Source organism: Azolla caroliniana, unplaced genomic scaffold (assembly GCF_043228905.1).
Source record: "Azolla caroliniana isolate FFs.n. ecotype wild unplaced genomic scaffold, voAzoCaro1.0.p SCAF_3, whole genome shotgun sequence".
Taxonomy (NCBI): Eukaryota; Viridiplantae; Streptophyta; class Polypodiopsida; order Salviniales; family Salviniaceae; genus Azolla; species Azolla caroliniana.
Genome location: NW_028230438.1, coordinates 19348622 through 19364336, shown reverse-complemented (window position 1 = coordinate 19364336; position 15715 = coordinate 19348622). Strand labels below are relative to the sequence as shown.

At 43.4% G+C, this 15715-nt stretch overlaps 1 protein-coding gene and 1 long non-coding RNA gene across 2 annotated transcripts; one reads left to right on the top strand and one right to left on the bottom strand.

The window, feature by feature from the left end:
* Positions 1-11229: 11229 nt before the first annotated feature.
* On the top strand, positions 11230-15016 carry LOC147866413 (TLD-domain containing nucleolar protein). The gene is made up of 7 exons (XM_087316858.1): positions 11230-11438; positions 11623-12186; positions 12383-12600; positions 12706-12953; positions 13597-13802; positions 14364-14489; positions 14572-15016. The coding sequence occupies exons 1-7, from the start codon at positions 11256-11258 to the stop codon at positions 14659-14661; spliced, it is 1635 nt and encodes a 544-aa protein (XP_087172984.1). The 5' UTR covers positions 11230-11255; the 3' UTR covers positions 14662-15016.
* LOC147866414 (uncharacterized) lies at positions 13699-14244 on the bottom strand. Its single transcript, XR_015529491.1, has 2 exons — positions 14039-14244; positions 13699-13851 (listed from the first exon to the last, which is right to left on the bottom strand). It is a non-coding gene; the product is annotated as an uncharacterized LOC147866414 (long non-coding RNA).
* Positions 15017-15715: the final 699 nt, after the last annotated feature.

Sequence of the window (15715 nt, the reverse complement as noted above, 5' to 3'; positions counted from 1 at the left end):
TGTTTTCCATAACTCGTTATTGGGTAGCAAGCTCCTTACCAATACCTTACATAGCAATGCCTGACTCTGCAATCCAGGGTCAATCAATCCTAAACCCCCCTTACTCTTGGGAAGAAACAACGTAGACCATGATACTTTGGTTGCCGCGTGCATTGTCTTTCCTTATCCCAGCCCATAGGAATCCCCTAATACACGCTTTAACAGTACGAATAGCTTGCTTGTCAAACATCCACATTGAAACTACATGCCATAACGTAGACAAGAGCACATGGTTAGCTACTATGATCTTGCCAGCCAATGATAAGTTCATGCCTGACCAGTTGCGTATTTTGTCACAAATTTTACTTTGAATTTGTTGCAACTGAATTCCTTTGTCGATATCTACACCAATCCACGTTTCGAGATATCTAGTGGCTTCCCCTTTTACAATCCATTTGAATTCAACATTGGGCTTCCATACAAGCTCTGACTCCGAGCTAATCCAGAAACCCTTGGACTTATTCCAATTGATGAAGGCTCTCGATGCTTTGCAAAAGAGATCAATAGCACTCTATGCCCTCTTAAGATTCGCTTCATTTCCTTGGAGGTACAACATCATATCGTCTGCGAACTCCGAGTCCAGCAGAGACTTACTTGAGTTAGGGATCGAAAGACCATTGAGATTTGCCCCCTTGACTATTAAAAAAGGCAAACATTGCTTCAGTAATAAAAAGGAACAGAAAGGGGGCAAGAGGACAACCCTGTCTGATGGATCTAGTTAGAGAGATTCGATCTCCTTTCCTCCCTGCAATCAACACCTTACTCGAGCCATTCCTATATAAGGCTTGGGCAACACACCTCCATTCCAATGGTAGCTCAATGACCTTCATCACTTCATCAAGGAAAGACCATTACACTCGATCATAGGCTTTCTCGAAGTCAAGCATTAGACAGACTATGTTTTGATTGGTCTCCCTCGCTGTTGCAACAGCCTCCCAAAACAAAATCACGTTGTCCATAATAGAACGATGCTCCATGAAACCGGTTTGATTGGATTGGATGATATCTCCTAGAAAGGGCTTGATTCTCTGCATTAGTATGTTAGCAAAATTTTTATAAATTAGATTTAAAACTGTAATGGGCCTCCATTGTTTAATCTTGTGCAACGCAGTCTCCGATTTAGGAATCAGGTAAATCAAGCCTTCATTGAAGTTGTTCGACATCCTTCCCATTCTCCACATCTTCTACAATCCAGCTTCCAAGCTTGGAAAAAATTGCTCCCAAAACTCCTTGAAGAAGGCTTTGGGAAGACCGTCAACACCTGGACAAGCCATACTATGTATCTTGTCTAGCCCCGCTACAATCTCTTTCTCCTCTATGGCTTTTGCCAACTGCGTTTTAGCTACCTCTCCAATCCTGGTCTTCAAGCATGTAAGTACATCATGCATCAGGTTACTCGGAGGGTCGTTTGTCAACGTTGGAGCTAAAAGGTCTCTGTAGTAATTAGTCGCAATTTGCAAGATTTCCTCTTGATCAGACGCCATCGAATCATCCTCCCGTTTGAGACTTTGAATATGCGTTCCTCTACGTTTCGGAGTCTTGGTCAGAAAAAACTCTCAGTTAACTTTATCTCCCTTGACAACCCACCATGTTGCCGACTTTCTGAAGAGTAATTGCTCACGTTGTTGTCTAACCTCCTGCAGCACCCTAGTGGCCTCTTGCAGCCTGTCTTTCGCCCAAGCACAACATGGGTCCACTTGCGTGAGCTTTTGACCTGAAATGACTACCTTCCTCATGCGTTGCAGCCGGTATTGACACCTTAACAGCTCCTCCCTAACCACTTTTTGAAGAACCAAAGAAGAATTAATTATCTTTTCCTCCAGTACCTGTACCGGGTCGTGGGATGAAGGGGATGCCGCCCAAATGTTATTCATTGCATCCTTAACCTTCTGGATACCAAAACTCTTCGGAGGAATCCTCAAATTGCTCTCACTCTTCTTCTTATAAATAGGTTCGAGAGTCAAGGAGACTGGAAGATGATCCGAATATGTAAAACCAGCTAGAATGGATGTGTAGCCACTCCATTCCTCTATCCCGGGGCTCACATAGATGCGGTTCAATCTAGAGTGACATCCTTCACTCTCCTTCCAACCAAATCATGAAAACCTCAAGAAATTCACCTCAACCGTCATACTAGAATACCATGAATCCCGGATTCCCAGCATAGAAATTAAGAAACCCCATGCTCTAAGCTCCTCCCCCTGTAGCAAGTTCAAATGAGCCCCAAGACAATCCTCCATTCTCTCTGTCATGTTAAAATCCCTCACCACTATCCAATTGTCGAAGGAGGGAATTTTGTTTGCCAACTGACTCCAAAATGAGGTCCTCTCATTGCTATTGTTAGGTGCATAGACATTCAACACCCCAAATTTTACATTCCTCCATTCCAGATAGTTGAACATGGCCTTGCTTTCGATCAACATGCCATGATCCAAGATGGTCATATCTGGTGATTTCCTCACCGAAATACACACTCCACCTCTCCTCTCTAACACACCGTGAACAAGGGCCCACCATGTGTACCAATACCCTGGCAACGAGTCTTTGAAAAGTTATGTTCTTTCTCGGCCAAGGTGATGCTCTTGTGAGAGCAATATATCAATTGTTTCACATAAGCCAACAACTTCCAACTCTCTCCTAAAAAATCGCTTCTCTAGCCAATGTTGAGACCCACCAAGTCCCTGCACATTCCAAGAACAAAATCTCATTGACTTGGGTTGACGAAAAAAGTCAAGGGGGAATCTCCTATGCTCGAAAAATATGTCTCCACCATACGCCATAGAAATTCCCACTCCATACTTATTTTCCATTCTTGATTCTTGGGTAATTCAGCACAATGGAAGTGGAACAAACCAGGCTTTAGCCCTAGATCTTGTACCTTCCATATGTAAACCAATGGGACATCTTGAGCAAGTTCCATAAGCTCCCCTTGTATCGGGGAGCTCTTCCATAATGGTTGCAGCCCCGCAACCTCATTTTCAGATGTAAGGTACCGGAAACATATTGTTGCCTTGTTACAAAACAACTTCAAGGACGAGTCTTCTCCCCTTTCATCTTCCCGATTAGGCTCCAAGTCAAAAGAACAACCGGTCTCCGGTCTACCTAAGTTGTTGTTGATGAGGACCATGTGTGCTCTAGTACACCCGTGAACTCTTCCCCTTGGATTACCAATGTTCACCATGAGATTGGGTACCTACATAACTTGCATCCTCAATTCTTGCAACATAACTGTTGAGAATCAAGCTCAACATAGTGCAACGTGTGAACACACCTTTTGCGAATCCATGATTACTCAAAGGTCAAGAGTCACACCACTACTCTCTACACATTAACTATGTGTCATAGAATCATATTCTATGACACATAATTAATGAGTTACATATTCCCCATGACTATGAGTCTTCACATTTCCCAAGAGAGAGAGTGGTTGTTGTAAAGTTAATGAAGAGAGAGGGTGACTCTATATAAAGCACCCTCCTCATGCTTCATACTAAGTCGGTTGTGACTCCTTGTAATGCTACATTTTGTATTTCTCATTCTACTTGTGAATATACATCTTCTTCTTGAGAATTTCATTTCTCTAGCTTATCTATCTTGAGTTTCTATTCTCTTCTCTAATTCCTCTCACACATACACATAACACACATCTCTTCTGCTACACAAGAATCATACCCGATTCTTTACATGGTATTAGAGCGATTTGGTAGCTCGATCTAGCCCACTCGCTTCATCATGATCGTGTGTTGTGCTCTACACCAACGTTCAAGAAGAACTGACTCATCGCTATCGTAGTGCAACTACATAGCTCGTGTTTGAGAGAGAAGGAAAGGGAAAGAAGGAAGAAATCTACATAGACAATGAATACTCTAATGGGGAGCGCTCTCCCTAGCGAGAAGTTGGATCGCAAGAACTTTGCATCTTGGGAGTAAAAGATGCACCAATACCTTGTCGGCCAAGGCTATTGGAGCTACATCAAAGGAGCACAAGAAAATCGGCCCAACCCGGAAGACGTCGACTATGCAACGTGGGAGCAAGCGGCAAGCCGAGTGATGTATTACTTGGCGACATGTGTTCACGACCACATGCTCGGGTACATTCGAGAAGCCAAGATGTCGAAGGAAGCGTGGGAGAATCTACGAAAGATTTTTGCCGCCAACACTACCGCGAGAAAGCTTCAACTCCGCCAATAGTTGAATAATATCCAACAAAGGGATATGTCTATCATGAGCTACACCTTAAGATCAAGGAGCTTTGTGATAAACGTGGAGGATGACGTGATAGTGCAAGTATTTCTTGGTGGCCTTGCACCACGATTCAGCACGATGCGGACCGCCGTACTAGCACGGGAGAATCCGCCCTCCTTCTTCGATCTTTCACCAGAGAGAGTGGTTGTTGTAAAGTTAATGAAGAGAGAGGGTGACTCTATATAAAGCACCCTCCTCATGTTGGAGACAAAGTCGTCTTTGCGGAAGATCAAGTAGCATTTGATTGTGTTCTGAATACCTGCGTATGACAGTTTGTAGGTCGTTGCACAGAGAGAGAGAGAGAGAGAGACAGAGAGGCACAAAAAGACTCCTTATTCCATAAAGCAATAATACAACACCCAACCTTACAAAAAGGTTACAAGGTCACTATATATAGTGACCGACTTAGGGCAACTACCCTTTATGCTAATTACATAAATGGCCAAAACGGGATAGTGTGAATACGTCCATTATACACATGTATTCGACACTCCCCCGTAATGGGCGTATACATGGGTTATCTAAGATTACAGGTATAGACTTAGGTTCTCGGACATATCAGCTTTGTTCGAGTCGGCAGGGTCCGAAGGTAGAAGACCGAACTGGTCGGGTCGGAACAGTTGAAGCCGATCATTAAGGAACTGATGTCGGTTGTCGGGAACCATCCTGCTCTGTGTCCGGCTCTAACCGGACTGGTTTGTCGTTACGCCCATCTGATGCCGAAGAGACCGAAAACGGTCTGCCGAAAGACACTTGGTCATTCCATCTGCGACATTGTCGGTTGTGGATATTTTCTCTAGACCGATTTTCCCTGAAATGACGCAGTCCCGAACGAAGTGATATCGAACGTCGATATGTTTGGAGGCGTTGTGGTGAACCGGATTTTTCGACAAGGCAACAGCACCTTGACTGTCGCTGTAGACAACTGGAGCCGAGTCATGGTCGACTTGTCGAAACGTGTGCGCCAACCGACCGAGCCACAAAGCTTCTTTTGCTGCGTCGGACGCAGCTACATATTCTGCTTCGGTCGTTGAGGTCGCTGTGCACTCCTGAAGTTTCGACTTCCACGAGATTGCTCCATTGCCGAATTTGAAGCAGTATCCGGTTGTTGATTTCCGACTGTCTATACAGCCGGCGAAGTCCGAGTCGGTGTAACCGACTACGCCTGAGGTTCGGTTCGGACCGAAAAGAATGCCATGGTCTTTTGTGCCAGCCAGATATCTGAACACATGCTTGACTGCGTTCCAATGCGATCGGCCAGGATTGTGCATAAATCTGCTAACGACTCCTACGGCATGAGAAATATCAGGCCGTGTCGCGACCATCAGGTACATAAGGGAGCCGACTGCCGGTGCATACGGTACCGACTTCATATCTTCCCCCTCCGGGCCGGATGTCGGGCAGTCTCGCTGAGAGAGCCGAAGATTCATCGGGAGCGGGGTTGAAGCAGATTTGGCTGATTGCATGTTGAAGCGTTCCAAGACACGTCCGATATAGTCGGTCTGAGACAAAAAAAGATGTCGTTTGTCGCGATGCCGACTAATCTTCATGCCGAGTATGTGTCGTGCCGGACCGAGGTCCTTCATGGCAAACTTCAACCGCAGTTGCCGAATGAGATCGGCAAGTTCGCCCGCGTGGCGTCCAGAAATTAGCATGTCGTCCACGTAAATGATGAGGAAGATGGGTGATCCATCTTGAGCTGTGTTGGTGAAGAGACAATGGTCCTCATCGCTTTTGGAGAAGCCGATCGATTGGATGAAGTCGTCGAACTTCTTGTACCATTGTCGCGGTGCCTGTTTGAGGCCGTATAGACTCTTCCTGAGTCGGCAGACTAGATGTTCTTGGCCAGTTGCCACAAAGCCTTTTGGCTGCTCCATATAAATTTCCTCGTCAAGATCACCATGGAGGAAGGCTGTTTTGACATCTAGCTGAATTAGCTCCAAGTTGTCGGCTGCCACTACGCCGAGTAGAAAACGGAGGGTTGTCATTTTCACCACTGGTGAAAAAATCTCGTCGAAGTCGACGCCATATTCTTGTCGGAAGCCCTTTGCAACTAATCTGGCCTTGTACTTTGGGGTGGTCGAATCAGACGTCTCTTTTAGTCGATAAACCCACTTGCAAGGAAGAGCACGTCGGTTCCTAGGTAATTCGACCAGATCCCAAGTCTTGTTTGCCCGAATGGAGTGCATTTCCGACTCCATCGCCAGATGCCAGGTGGCTGAATCGACAGATGTCGATGCTTCTTCGTAAGACGTCGGTTCGCCGGCGTCGGTGAAGAAAATTCCAGGAGAATACCTCTCCGGAGGTTGCGACAGTCTCTCGGATCGTCGAGGTATGATTGGACTGGTCGCATCGGGTATCGAGGTCGGATGGTCCGAAAGCGGATTGTTCTGCTGTGCCGAGTCGGGGTCGTCCGAGTCGGTAGTGTAAGGTTCAGCTACCCGTGAAGCTGACCGTGTGTTGAGAGCGGGGCCTTCTTGAAGGGTCGGCACATCGGAAAATGTTACCCTTCGGACTTCGATCGGTTTTTCGACTGATGGATTCATAGCCGACTCGTTGAACACAACGTCCGAACTTCGAACGATTTGTCTGCGTTCGGGGTCCCAGAGTCGGTATCCCATTTCGCCGTCGGATCCATATCCAAGGAAAATGCATTTCCTGGACCGAGGTGCAAGTTTTCGGCGATCATCTTTCGGAATAAGGGCGTACGCCTCGCATCCGAAGATCCTCAGCTTGTCGTAATTCGGCTTACTGCCGATCCATAGTTCCTGAGGAATTTGAAGTCCTAGAGGTCTACTTGGCGACATATTGATTATGTGTACTGCCGTGAGTAGAGCCTCTGCCCAGAAGCCATCCGACAGTCCGGAGTGTTGGAGCATGGAAACTGTCCGTTCTTGGATTGTCCGATTCATGCGTTCGGCAATCCCGTTTTGCTCCGGACTGTGTGGTGCCGTAAATTCACGTCGGATGCCGCGTTGTCGGCAGAATTTGACGAATTCTTCGGATTTAAACTCTCCCCCATTGTCTGTCCGAAAGCATTTCAGCTTTCGGTCGGTTTGACTTTCTACCATAGCGAGCCAATCGGTGAAGATCGAGAAGACCCGATCTTTGGTGCGAATTGGATAAGCCCACACCTTTCGAGTTGAATCGTCAATAAAAGTGACGAAGTAAGAGGCACCGCCGAGAGACTGATGCGGCATTGGGCCACAGACGTCCGAGTGGACCAAATCAAGAGGTCTCGTTTCTCTTGGTGCTGATGTCGGGTGTGATGCGGCTGCTTGTTTGCCATACTGGCAATGCTCGCAGAATTGATGGTCCGAGAAGGAGAGTTTGGGGATGTATCCGGCTCTAGATAGATGCGTGATGCCGGCCTTGCTGAGGTGTCCTAATCTTCGGTGCCATAGTGATGACACAGGAATATCCACCAAAAACAGGTTACCCTCTCTGAGCGTAACATGTAACGGATACAGGGAGTGTATCTTGGGTCCTCTAGCAAGCAGGAGGTTCCCCCTGTGGAGTGTCCACCCTCCCGAAGAAAAACCGGCACGAATGCCGTCTTCATCTAGTTGTCCGACTGAGATCAATGGCCTTGAGAGCTCGGGTACATGTCAGACATTGTGGAGTACAAGTGTAGAGCCACCTGCAAGGTTGAGCTCTACTGTGCCGATTCCAATGATGTCACAGTGTTGTGAGTTGCCGACTCGAACTGAGTCGGAGTGACGGATCGTATATTGCCGAAATTGGGATCGATGAGGAGTCACGTGAAATGACGCGCCCGAATCTAAGAGCCATGTGCTCGATTCTTCAGTCGTGAGTAGAACTTCTGATCCGACTGGATTTTCGATTGATAGTATATTCGGGTCGTCCGGTAGTACATCCGCTGAGAAGCTGACGTAATTGATCTCCTCATGCCGGCCACTCTTCTTGTTGTTCTTGTTCTTGAGTGCGCGGCAGTCGGCTTTGATGTGTCCGGGTTTCTTGCAATAGTTGCAGATTCGGTTATCCCGTGATTGGTTCCGTCTTCGCTGATTGTTCGGCGGCCGTGAGGAATCTCTTCCTCGTATGTTCGATCGGTCTGTCGAACCTTGTACTACGTAAGCGTCGTCTGTTGAGTCTTTGGCGAAAGACTTTCTCCGAGCTGCTTCGGTCAGGATTGCGCTCGTGACTTCGGAGTATTTAACAGCCGTGGTTGACGCGTTGCACACGGTTGTGACGAAAGTTTCCCATGATGAGGGAAGGCTGCTCATGAGTATCATTGCTCTGAGTTCATCCTCGATTGCCGTCCCCTGTGACGAGATTTGGGAGCTTATGCTTTCGTACTCATTGAGGTGTGCTTGGACCGAATCGGATTCTTTCATCCGCAAGTTGTAGAGGCGCCGGATCAGAAACATCTTCGTTGCGGCGACCTTCTTTTCGTAAGTGTCCGACAGTGTTTTCCACAGTTCGAATGCTGTCGTACACGATTGCACCGTAAAGTATACCGATTCCGATAGGTGCATCCGAATCGTGGCGCGGACGATTCTGTCCAGCTTCTGCCACTCAATTGGTTTGTATCCTTCTGGAGGTTCTTCATTTTCGATGGGGTCGATTTGCCCCTTGACTATGAGATAGTCCTGCATTTGTTCCTTCCAGAAGTTGAAGTTCGATAAATCGAACTTTCGTAGACTCATTTCTGACGAGCCGGATGTTGACGCCATCAAATTTGGTTTCGGTTGACGAAGCTCGGTTCGGAGTTGACTACGAACCTTGTTGGAGTGCAGCCGGTTGGCTCACCCGATATCGTTCTAGTCGGATTTGAACCCGAGTCGGTTCGGCTTCGGAACTTGCTCGAATTGACTCCGGTAGCTTGAGGGACAGAACCGACTGGTCTTCCCGAATGTTCCCGAGTCGGAGTGAGCCCGGTTCGTTTCGGATATATATGCCGAATACCGATTATTGAAACCGATTATCTGGACCGATTCGGCTTCGGGTGACTGCAGCGACGAGAGAGATGGATCCAACTGATCCTCTCGAATGTCGATCAGCCGGATGAAGCACGAATTGGGGTTGTTGTCTTGAGACCGATCTGCACCGAGTGGTTACAATGAGCGGCGAGCAGCGTTTGATGACCTCTTCGGATGCCGTTTAACCGAATGGAGCACGATCGTGTCAAAGTTGCACAAGGGGATTTCACCTCGAGCGGTTACGATCACAAGGAACGGAGTACAACCTGCTGGCTTACTCCAAGCAAAGATGATCTAACGCGATGAGATGCAGGCCTCGTTTTTCTTCTTCTTCTCTCTTCTTCGAATGACGCAGGAAACCGAATGCTGAGACGATGGCCGACAGCGGATTGAAGGACCGACTACTGTGCAGGCTCTGATACCAGATGTTGGAGACAAAGTCGTCTTTGCGGAAGATCAAGTAGCATTTGATTGTGTTCTGAATACCTGCGTATGACAGTTTGTAGGTCGTTGCACAGAGAGAGAGAGAGACAGAGACAGAGAGGCACAAAAAGACTCCTTATTCCATAAAGCAATAATACAACACCCAACCTTACAAAAAGGTTACAAGGTCACTATATATAGTGACCGACTTAGGGCAACTACCCTTTATGCTAATTACATAAATGGCCAAAACGGGATAGTGTGAATACGTCCATTATACACATGTATTCGACACCTCATGCTTCATACTAAGTCGGTTGTGACTCCTTGTAATGCTACATTTTGTATTTCTCATTCTACTTGTGAATATACATCTTCTTCTTGAGTATTTCATTTCTCTAGCTTATCTATCTTGTGTTTCTATTCTCTTCTCTAATTTCTCTCACAATACACATAACACACATCTCTTCCGCTACACAAGAATCATACCCGATTCTTTACAATAACAAACTCAACTCCCACAGTCGAGGGATTTCCAACCTCAATCCGTGCGAACATTTTTTGCAATTCACTATTCCCAATGTCCGCTTGACTTTCCTTGTCCTTTCCTTTCCTGATCCTTGTAAAATGTTATCTTAGAGTTATGCAACTAGATAATGGCATGAGGGCATTGTGGAAGCTAAGTTTTGTAATATCTCTTAGATATTATTATACTTGGCGATCAATATTTGCATTGTTTATTTGTGCCCTTACCTCAGGTTTTTATTAATCAATGTTTAGAAAATATGTTCTGCGTTGTGCATGCCAATGATGGATATCATATGTTGATTGAAGATAGAGCATATGTAGTATGCACATGGCCCAATTTACACTCTATAACTGTAAGTTGTAACGATGGTGGCATGGAATGTTGGATACATTTAAGCCAATCTCATCTTCTATGTATGTATTGCAGACGTGTTTCTTTGGCTAGCATCGGATGATGGGTTGCCTTTTGCCTTTATATTTGCAACAATAAGGGTAAAAATATTGTCACCCTTTCAGCTAAATTTCATTCAGGAGGCCATTTCTGTAGATGGAGAGAAAAGGTAAGGTAAGGGCATTTCTGTAAATAGAGTAGAAAATTGCCATTTCGGTAGATGGAGAGAAAAGGTAAGGAAGGGCATTTTTGTAAATAGAGTGGAAAATTGCCATTTCTGTAGATGGAGAGAAAAGGTAAGGAAGGGCATTTATGTAAATAGAGTAGAAAATTGCCATTTCGGTAGATGGAGAGAAAAGGTAAGGAAGGGCATTTCTGTAAATAGAGTGGAAAATTGCCATTTCTGTAGATGGAGATAAAAGGTAAGGAAGGGCATTTCTGTAAATAGAGTAGAAATTGTCATTTCTGTAAATAGAGTAGAAAATTGTCATTTCTGTAAATAGAGTAGAAAAGGTAAGGAAGGGCATTTCTGTAAATAGAGTAGAAAATTGGTCAGGGTCATTTCTGAAGAAGGAAGGGTTTTCTCTCTTCTCTTCTGTTTTCTTCTCTTTTCTGCTCTGTTCTGCTCTGTTCTGCTCTGCTCGTGGGCGATTCCATAGGGAAGAAGAACGGACTGACTGAGCAGACATGGGGGGCGGAGCATCCCGCCCGCATGGAGAATCAGCCCAGACAGAGATCAAGGCGATGGAGTCTAGATTCTCCAGCATTGGTCTCCTGTCTGATCTTCGCACTGTTTTCCATGGTTTCTCATCATCATCATCGTCCTCCTCCTCTATCTCTGCAGAATCTATCGATCCTCTCCTTCTCCAGGTGCAAATCAAAGCGCATCGTCATCATCATAAAACTAGCTTCTCTACTGGATTGCTTTAAAAATAGAAAAAATCTCCGTAATGTTACTTGTTTCGCTGAACTAGAATCTAGGAGTAATGAGATGTTCCATTCTCTCGTAATTTAGGAGCAATTAAGTGTCTCCTTTGTGTTTACATTATCGCAGGAATGCTTTCAGCTTCGAATCGAATGGGCTGACCCTTCAGCTACATCCAATTTGACGTTATTGAAACAGAATTTAGCATCAGCTGTCATAGATACGATTTTTATGCCATTCAGAGATAGGATTAGTTGGCAGAGTTTCTTGAAGGGTGTCGAGAAATGCCACCATCGGTCTATTTCCAGCAGCTTAAAACTTATGCTTTGTTTTTTCTGTCATCTTCAAAAGCGAGCAGAACTGCCCATCACATGTAGCTTCTCAACTGAAAACCTTAACCAACTCGATGACATTAGTTTTTCTGGTCATATAAATGTATCTCTGCTACAAGACTTTTTATGGCTATCTTGGCTTATGGGATGTGATTCTGATACAAATTCAGTTCAAGGTTTGGTTCATGAATTACCAGATATTCAGCCCCTTGTGAAATCTGCTCAAAAAGCATGTTTTGCAACCGATGAGCTTCCAATTGAAAAGATCTACAAGTGGATGCTTCTCCTTTCACCAGGGCTTCCACTCTCACTTACAACGTATGTTCAAGCTCAATTACTTAGACAAGCTTCAAAGTTTAAGGTATCTCCTTTCTACTCAAGGAGGATATTCATGCATCATATATAGGAATTATCATAAGTGTCTTGGTTATTGTAGGAACATATTGCATAAGGTTTTCCTCAGACTATTGCATTTTGAGAATACTTTGTCAATGGTGGCATATGCTATTAAAGTATGTATCTGATTACTTAAGAGTTACATTTGAATGTATTATCAGCGACATGATGCTGTCACAACTAGTATGGAAGTATGCCAAGGTTCTTCCCATGATCCTAATTCTTCGACAACACAATCGAATGTTCTAACTTCCGGACATAGCCTTTTGACCTCAGGTGTTGCTTGGGCTATTGGACTTTCTCATCCTGATTCGATTGGTCAGAATCTAGTGTCTCATTCCTTTCACCCACAAGAGGACATTTCTTATCTTCTATACAGGTTTAATCAATTAGACTCAATTCTGTTCCTGATGTATTTAGAGAGCATATGTTCATCACTATAACTATACATGAAATCATATCCTGTTGTTTTAATCCAAAGCAGAGCTTCTTCGCATGGTAAAGGGATGAATAGATTTTGGGTAAATGTGGAAGGTTATCATGGACCAGTTCTATTGCTCATCCAAGGAAACACTAATGAAGAAAGTGTAGCACAAAATTCAGGAAAGAAAAAGACTTGGCTTGTGGGTGCTTTTATTAAAGATGGTTTTGAGAGCAAGCTTGGTTATTATGGAAGTAAAGGATGCTGCATTTTTGCATTAGATCCAGTAATGCAACCCTTCCGTTCCACTGGTAACTCCTATGTTATCAACTCGCCTCATAATCAGATAATTACAGATAGGTGATTATTCGCGCAAACATTCCCCAATTCAGAAGTTTAACATCTAATTCCCAAAAACGTTTTGTGGTATTTTATGGTTCACACTTTCAAGTAAATAATTGATTGGGTATCCTGCTCTAAGTATTTCTTTGTCTGTCTAGCCATTACCTCTAAACCATTGCATGTTAGTGGACAGAATCAGATGAATCCTGATCAAGCCAAACCATTATTATCTTGGACTCTTGGACATGCATGCAGCTATGTAGAGAGTCTAGATTACTTTACCATTTCCCAAGCATTAACAAGCTGCCCACAATTTGAGTCGAGACTCCAGAATTAGAGAAAAGAACCTCAGTTGGGTCAATATTGTGGCTATAAATGTAGTGGACAGATCCAGACAATGTCTAATAGGTATACCTTACTCAAGGAATGATTGCTTGATTTGCATTCTATCTGAATTTTCAAGCTATAAATTTGTTTATTTAGTTTCTTTATAGTGTCTGATTATTGTTTCCTATTGATAATACAAGCCCTGATGTTTTCGCTGATCTTATAACAGTTATGTTGTGACGCGCACCTTACCTTTGGATAGCTAATGTTACAATTTTCTGACAGGAACTGCATCAAACTTCATGTATACTTCTCCTCATGCCTCTAGCAACAAAAGTTATTTTGGACAGTTAAAGAGGACAACTGGAATTGGTTTTGGTGGGGAGATTGGTAAAGAAAGATTATGGATCGATGAGGATTTCATGTGTGTGACTGTTCGTCATCATGCTGTTGATAAGACATATGAAACTGGCCACTTAGTTCCAGACCAAGTAAGTATCTTTCTTTCTTTCTATAATGTGCCATGAATGTCAAAAAGCACTGCGAAAAAATATCTCGTCTTAATATCCAAGAGCTCAACCTAGAGTTGGCAAAACATGTGTTACGCATAAATAACCATTGGGGAGATGTTCCATTAAAAAATCTTCATTGTAGGTATTATTTTAATGAATGTTGAAAGTAATTTGTGAACAATGAGTACATAATCTTATTCATGAGTAGAATCTACCTCAGATTTACTGCCCTCTTAAATGCTTTCGTTCTTGCTGTTATTGAGCTTGAGGATGGTGGGATACCGAATTAATTATTTGTTCATTCGAAACTTGTCATGTGAGCTGTATGGCTTATCTGCTAACGCACATATCATGTATTTCCAGAAATCAGTTAAATAGACTACTCTGCTATAGCACCTCCCAAAGGAAGTAATATACCATAAATTTCATTTGCATTTGCATTTGTTGTTTTAAGATACACGACAATACAATGGAACAGAAGGTGCTGGAAATCTAAGCGTAACATTAAGTTACTTTCTTTGAATATTGTTTGCTAAACAGGGATATGCTACAATAGAAGGGAAGGTGCTGGAAATTGAAGTGTGGGGTTTGGGAGGAGCCGAAATAAGAGAGAATCAAGCAAAATTACAGGAACGGAAGAATTTATTTGTAGAACAGAAACGCAAGGTATTATTTTCTATAGGTTACTACTGCTACAAAAAAAATGGTTCCTTCACATTAAGACATGACCTTTGCGTGACTTTGACAGGTTGACTTGGGGAATTGGGTTGATTCTCCCGAGAAAATAATGATGGATATGGTTTCCGATCCAACAAAAGTACAGAGAGAGGAACGATGATAGTTGATGTACTCTTGAATGAAATAAAATTCATCGAACAAATGGATCTATGTTTTGCATTCAGAAAAGTGCAGAAGTTTGACTGCTACTGAGGAGAATGGTTCAGCTTCTATTTGTGCGTGTGTATTGTCTATTCTATCACAAGCAAAACAGAATTACTGTCAGAGTGATGTAAAAATGTACAGTGAACCATATCTCAATGGGCTTTGCTGGCGTTCAGAGTTCTTTAACCTGTATATTGAAGAGGACTTCTTTCACCTGTATACTGAAGAGGCTGAAATGTTCTTCATTATATGCATGCGTTTGTAAATATGTTTATCCTGCAACAAAATAGACTGTTTCAGATTTGAGAACATATCAATGTATGCTTCCCTGTATCTTAACGTTGAGGTATGATTTTAATGTGTACATTGCTGATGAATATACACTTCATGCTAAGCAACTGATGATATGCTCGTAGAGTCTGGAAGTACTTGGTTCATCCGTCACCTTTGAAGAAAATGATACGAACTAACTTAAGTCTTGATGGTCTTCTTTATGCCTTCTTTCCAATATATTGACAATTGGGTTGCCATGCTATAGTTTTTCAGAGAAATGATAGAAACTGAAGATTGCATGTTATGAGACTTGTTTATATTTTTTTGTTTTTGTTTTCTTTTCATCAGATTCTTCAAATTCATGTAAGTCTTCATTTCTTATCCTCTAGTCACAAAGAATGATAAGATGAGGCACAGTATGTATATTGGTCTTTTAATGATACATGATGAGGGCTTAATGCATAAAAATGAAATCAATCAACGTAAGCAGGTGGAATATGCTTATAAAAATTCACCAAAGCTCACCTTATACTAATAGTACCTCAATTTAGTGGGTGTTTTGATGCTCTTCAATGGATGCACGCACAGAGGAAAAAACTCTTAATATAACATCATAACCTAATATATAGTGTTGATGGTCTACCTATTTCTTCTAACATATTTTCATTGAATATTTATCGGGAAAAAACTGACGTACACCTGTATATGAGAGGGTAGATCAGTCTTGCCACAATCAC

Coding starts and splice junctions, on each gene's coding strand:
- LOC147866413 (XM_087316858.1), top strand. CDS start 11,256: ATGGGGGGCGGAGCATCCCGCCCGCATGGAGAATCAGCCCAGACAGAG. Junction 12,601..12,705: donor ATTTCTTATCTTCTATACAG/GTTTAATCAATT, acceptor AATCCAAAGCAG/AGCTTCTTCGCATGGTAAAG. Junction 14,490..14,571: donor TTGTAGAACAGAAACGCAAG/GTATTATTTTCT, acceptor TGACTTTGACAG/GTTGACTTGGGGAATTGGGT.